Here is a 6,780-nt window from a genome sequence, read left to right on the forward strand (position 1 = left end):
TTTCCCCATGTGTAACGTGTATACGAGTCAGTTTTCCTTAGAAAGTCCTCCACGAAGGGATCCCTCCCCTTAGGCAGATAGCCCTAGTGTGCTTTGGCATAATTAAATAAACCAAACCAAACCAACTAACACCAAATAACAGTTAGTCATAGTTTGCACACTTGAAAAGATGAATGAATATTTATTTACGCACGAAATACTTTGTAACGAAAATATGTACATTTCGCAGGTATCGCAATGCAAGACTCACAGCACGCATAAATTAGAAATTTTCAGTGTACCGCAAGCCATTTAATTTGTGCTTCAAATCATATGCCAGTTATGCAAAGTAATTCGTGGAGTAACATACTAATCCAAAGTTTTATTTCATTTTTTAAAATTGCTAAAACAACAGCAAAACATACAAAAAAAAGGCACTTTTGTGTTTTGTGCCTTTATGGTTTCATTCAGATTAAATAAAATCTAAACTACACATTTTAAGTGACATCAGTGACTGAAATGATTTAGACTGCTGAAGGAAGGTTAAAGATTATTTGTCAGGCAAAGCGCTGAACCTCTATTTGCTGCAAACAGGATGCCTTCAGAGAAAGATTTTTTATGGGAAATGGAAACCAGATGATAGTTATGTTATACATTGGGAGGGGGGGGGAAGAAATGTTCAGGCTTCGGGACTGAAGGTTAGAATCTGTCGGCGTTCATGTACTTTACTTAACTTTTATAGCTAAAAAAAAAAAAAAAAAAAAAGTTGCTTTTCCAAAATAAATAAGTAAATGCAAATTGTACTTTGGCAAAATAGGATACTATCTCTAGGGTGAGAAAGACACAAAATTTAGTACTACGATTTAAATATCATAGTTTTGCCTGACGAGACTTTACCAGTTTGAACAGTATTTCTCTATAGTTTCAGCACAGTATTCATGGTAGCGCTTTGCGCTTATCCTTAAAACCTGCCAAGGATCTCGATCTATCTACATGTCAGAACTACCATGGCTGTATGCAAAAAATAATTTTTTGGTTGTATGCCTGTCTTGCCAACAAACTAACGGTAACGATATTGTCACTACTTGCCTTTTAAGGAACTTCAACTAATTGTAATTCACGTGATGCACCTATGAGGTATTTAGCTGAATTAGTTTATTAAAGCCAATATTTCTTGGCCGCATAAGCATAATCATTCGACTATTGGATATACCATCACTTGACTTCTACACTTTTAGAATCTGAATTCTCATCTTTACTGTAACGTAACAGCGAGTCATCTTCACCGCAATGTCAACTATCAATAAAATTATATTTAAAAAAAAGATTTAAAAGGGATGGTTGTGGAGTAGAAAATCGGCAAAAAATAAGATGTTAAAAATATTCCCTTTGAATTTAAGCCTTAAAAATTTGGATTGAACATGCAACTTAAATTCGAAGGAATATGGTATTGATGTTTATATTATGAATATAATTAAAGAAAGATTTTATAGCAATTCAGTTCCTTTGAATTAGATTCATAATATAAACATTAATCGATTAACCGAAGCCTTTTCTTTCCTGTAAAGCTTTGCGCCCGTTCGTTATCTCATAAATTACTTAAAAGAAGTAAACATAAAGTACATTTTAGATCCGATACAAAACGAAAAGTTGAAGGTCACTTTGAGGGTTATAAGCGAATCTGCACTAAACAAAGATTTAACATTTGATGTACGTGGAAAAAAATCATATCGTAAAGTGCTGCCATATATTAATTTCCTTCCTGTTTTTACTATATTCCAAGATGTTAGTTTAAGATTTAAATGAAAATAAAAAAGTAAGTACTATAAAATGCAGCTATCAAAAAAACAATCTTCCCACCAACCTATTTTTTACTGGCTTCAAAGCCTTTGTAGCCAACACTTTTTTTTTTTCATCCCATCTTTGACTTCCCGCACCATTTCCTCGGAAAAACGAGTATCTCGAGCGAACTCATGAATACAGTGATGTCACCAAGCAATTTTCTCATTCGGACTTCTACCATTGGTTGGAAATGACATCACTATCAAGCTTGCTTCCCATTGGACTGTTAGGATGAGGTAAGGTCTAAAAATAACGAATTTGGCGATATAATACACCACTCAGTGGTGATTAGGTTTTGTTGAGGCGAAAACTTTGGTGCGGTTAGCTGTCTTTAGATTGTTCATGAATATTGTGGAAGTGAGGTGTCTTGTTTGAATTAAACTTCGGTTTATATGACAAACACTTACGTATGTTAAAGCGAATTTTTCACTGCTGAATTTTAAAGTAAGTTCACTATATTTTTAAGACATGAAATTTTATTTTAATTATTATTAATTTTAATGTTTCGCGCAAAACCCATAGTGATTAAATATTTAGTTAATTATACTGCTGTTAAGCGAATATACATAGAGAATTTGAAATTGTTTTTTAACGAAGGTGTAAACAAATACTTCAGTTTTTGCTTTTTTTTTTTTTTTTTTTTTTTTTATATATATAAAATTTTCCCGTATTTACATAGAAAGTTCGTTTATTTGAATATTATTATAAACGCTTATTTTGTCCTTAATATTTTAATTATAAATTATGCAGTTTAGGCACTTGATGTAGTAATTGATATTTAATCCTGTGATATGTATATTCTGGTGTGATAATATCTGAATATTTTTAGCAGTTTTATTGATAATATGCATTGTTAAGTAAAACACAGTCGAAAAATTTGGTAGTCTTATAAAAGATAAAAATTATTATCATCAATATTAATTTTTGTGTGTTTATTTCTTATTTAGAAAAACATTACTGCATAGTCGAAAAATAATTAAGTATAAAATTTTACTTTCATGTTAAAGACGCGTAGTTCTTCCGAGACAGAGTATTTTAATTCTTTCAGTGTTCCAGGATTATACTTTTAAGTTCAATTAAATCTTTATGAATTATTATTTAATTAGTGGCCAATTACTTTTCAGTACTGTAATTTAAAATGTGTTATACTGAAATGTTTCTCATAATTTTTAATATTCACTATATTTGTTGATTAAAAGCAAATATTTAATGTAAATTGTGCAGTGTAAATTATACATTGTTTTAAATATTAAGAAAATTTCGTAACAGTTACATACATATGTTTAGGAATAATACGGTTTAAAAAACAAACATTATTATTATTATTATTATAATTTAATATTTTAATTGGCTGGATTTATTTTATTTTCGTCTTTTTTTTTTTTTTTTTTTTTTTTAAGAGGGACATTTATGGTGAAAACTTATACTGACTTTTCTTTTATAGAATCGAAGTTCCGCTCCTGAAAAATGGCTTTAGTGCTGCCATCTACAGTAGAAGAGTTAAACTTGCTTCAAAATTCAGTGGATCATCGACCTACCAATATGTACGTTAAAGCCTCTAATCAAGGTAAAAAATACTTGATGCACAGTTACTAAAACTGCTGTAAAATTACCTTGAGAATTTTTATATTAAAAAATTGCTTTTTTTAATATTTATATGTTTTAACAAGTGACTAATAGTAAACAGTTTTGATGCCTTTTAACATACTCCCTCCTACCTTATGTTTTTAAGCATACTGACATAAATAACAGTAATGCATTTTAATATATATTTTAAACTACTGCACAATTTTAAGCTTGAATTTTAATTTGAAAATTAAGGTTATTGTAGTCTTAATAAGTCGTGATAATAACTTTTAACAGTGAAACATTACAAATTTTCAAAAATAAGAGTATATTCATATAAAAATGCATAAGCACTGAAAATTGCATTTGTATTCATACTGTAATGCATAAAAACTGAAGTAATTACATATATTGTGTAAATCAGGTGTATAAAAGTTGAAACTATAGTTAGTTAAAACCGAGAAAGATAGCCTTATAAACTCATTTCTTTTTTTATCTTCATTTTACAGGATTTGAGAATATTTTTGTTGAAAAAAAATTCAAGAGAGAAATAAGTTTGCCAAATGGAGTTGAAAACTGGAATATAAGCAACTACGACTCCTACCTTAACTTTGGTGATAATTTGATAACTCATGATTTTGATGTTGAATCAGCTGATGATAGACTAGTTCCAGAAGAAGGGGATCACAGACAAAGGTGTGAATCATTTTCTTCCGTGTCCTCAACTATGGATGACAAACATTCCGTGTTCAGTAGCTATGGAGTAAAAACGATAAATACAGTTTGCATTGATTCTGGATCAACTTGCATTTCTTCTGATCATTCTTATGTGAGCCCACCATCATATTTCAAAGGCTTAGATGCTGAGGAAACATATCAGAACTTGGATGTATTTTTACAACAAGTAAGATCTCAATTTTATTTTTAAAAAATGCCTTCTTGAAGTGACAAAGAATAAATTTGCATTTGTTAAAAATATACATACTAAACTACTATTATACATTTTAATACAGAATACCAAATAATTGGTATAACTATTAATTCCTAAACAGAAAGCTAACATTGTAACTTAATTTTTTATTAGATACAGTAAAGAGATGTATATTTTCAATTGGTCATATTTGAAAATGCATTATTTTGATAGTATGGTTACCGTCTCCATTCGCATATTTAGTTTTAAACTGTAAAGTAATACTAGTTATATTTTCCTTAAAATTTTAGCTTAACCATTTGACTGCTATGCGGCGCAAAAGCGCTGCGTTCATTTGTCTCGAAAACCGCGATGCAGTTAGTTATTTTAGAATGCACTTGTGTTACAAAGTATGCAAGTAGTCAGACTACGTTCACACCCATCGGGAGCAACAAAGACACACTGAAACTCGCAGCGCAGTTTTCGAGGCAAATGAATGCGCCGCTTTTGTGCCGCATAGCAGTCAAACGGTTAAACATTTTTGGCAATATTTTAATTGCAGTGTTGTCTGAACAGCAACTAATTGACAATTGAAATAAAATATCATGTTGCTTACTTTTTAATAAATGAAGTTTCTTATAATGAGGATTTTCACATAATTAATTGACTCAATATGGAATAAGTATTAATGAATTTTTTATTTATGGCTAGGCTTTACAGCTAATTTTGTTGGAAACAGTTAAGGGCTTAGTCGTGCATTGAAAAACATTTATTTTAATATATATTTCTGCATTATATTGCTTCTTTTAACTCCTGAATCTCTTAAGCATGATTTAATAAACCTCTTCTGAACTTAATTCTTGTCATAATAACAAACTACTGCAAGTGAATTACAAATATGAAATTTAAATTTTCAGGTACCAGACATTGCAGTTTCTGACACACTTTCTTCAATCCCATCTCCAGGCCATGACAGCAAATACGAACTTCATAATTTTAACAGTGGCTTCTCCCTACAAGGAAGTTGCAGTCAAGATAGCATTTCTAGCTTGGGTAGTACAAAAAGATCAATTGAAAACCCTAGCGAAGATGACATTTTTAACTTGAACACTACCAAGCGGCTTTGTGAGACACCTGATGGAGGTCGTTACCATGAAATTAGAAGGAAGAACAACATAGCTTCCAAAAACTGCCGTAAAACACGAAAAGAAAAACAGAAGGAAATGGAGATTAGAGTTGCAGAATTAGAAAAAGAAAAAGAAGGACTAAATGTTGAAATACAGGTACTTGAAGAAATGATAAAAGCCCATAAACTACGTCTATTTGCTATTTTGCAAAAAAGATAATGTTTTGATTCTGAACTGAAGCATCAAATTGCTGTCTGCAGATAATTCAGTTTTGATGAGAATAGACTATTGATTTTAAGTTAAAAATCATTGCACAATTAAAAGTAACAAATAGCTTCCTAAATGCTGTAAAAACTGCTTTTAGATGTTTAAAATTAAGTTATTTTAAAAATGTGATTTCTTTTTATTCATTTGTTTTGGCAGCTGTGTCATGCAAGATTCTTCAGAGATTAACAAGAATTAGTATTTTATTTTAGCTTTTCATGGAAGGGGGAAAAACACAAAAATCCTGGCTGGTTCTGGGATTAAATAAGGGCAGTAAAATTACAGTTGCTAGATTGACATGTAATTGTGAACTGAAAACTCAAAAGGACTGTTCTGGTGAAATTTTTCAGTCTTATTTTATAAAAGCATGTTTTGCTAAATAAAACTTAAAATTGTACATAGTTTTTGTAAATAAAATGTTTTCATGACTTGTGTAATTTTATCTTTAAATTTGATTTTAAAAAAGTTTTAAGGCTTGGGAAATGAAGCCATTTAAAATAGAAATTTTTACCTGTGAAAATGATTTTCGAAGTAGCTTTTGTAAATTTTATTTAAAAGGTAAGTATAATGTATATTCAAAACCAGATATTAAATTTCTGGCAAAATCTGGCACTGAATTTAACTTGTATGAAATGTAAGGCATTTAAAATCAGATTTTTTTAGATATATCCACAACCTGCACCCATCATATGGCCTAGAAACTTTGAAAACCAGAAATGACTATAAAAGAAGTAACTGACTACTAGGGAGTGTTGAAATTATTTCTTTCCCTCATCGATGGAGTCAATTTTTCTTTTATTATTTATTGTTTGCTGCCAACTAGGTCACGTGACCAGCTGCACAGAAAAATTTTAATAACTCTTTTAGTTTGGTTTTGCGTGCGACACTTGAAATGATCTATTCTTGGCTGCATAGTGGTAATCAACAATTATAATAATTGTTTTTGATAAAACTAATCTTGGCCCTATGATGGGAAAATTTATATTTTATGTAAATTTTGCGTTTAAATAACGTACATAAGCTATTCGTTAAATATTTTTATGCTTCAACTGGAAGTTCTTATTTACGAGTCGAATCTTTACGTGATAATGG

The 6,780-nt window shown here is 30.2% G+C and overlaps 1 protein-coding gene across 1 annotated transcript; it reads left to right on the forward strand.

Moving 5' to 3' along the window:
* The first annotated feature begins 2,106 nt into the window (after positions 1 to 2,106).
* On the forward strand, positions 2,107 to 6,125 carry LOC118194044 (uncharacterized). Its single transcript, XM_035365232.2, has 4 exons — positions 2,107 to 2,265; positions 3,266 to 3,388; positions 3,897 to 4,291; positions 5,215 to 6,125. The coding sequence occupies exons 2-4, from the start codon at positions 3,289 to 3,291 to the stop codon at positions 5,641 to 5,643; spliced, it is 924 nt and encodes a 307-aa protein (XP_035221123.1). The 5' UTR covers positions 2,107 to 2,265; positions 3,266 to 3,288; the 3' UTR covers positions 5,644 to 6,125.
* Positions 6,126 to 6,780: the final 655 nt, after the last annotated feature.

The sequence above is a fragment of the Stegodyphus dumicola genome, chromosome 3 (genome assembly GCF_044657685.1).
Source record: "Stegodyphus dumicola isolate Sdum_Otavi_A_Nest chromosome 3, ASM4465768v1".
NCBI lineage: Eukaryota > Metazoa > Arthropoda > Arachnida > Araneae > Eresidae > Stegodyphus > Stegodyphus dumicola.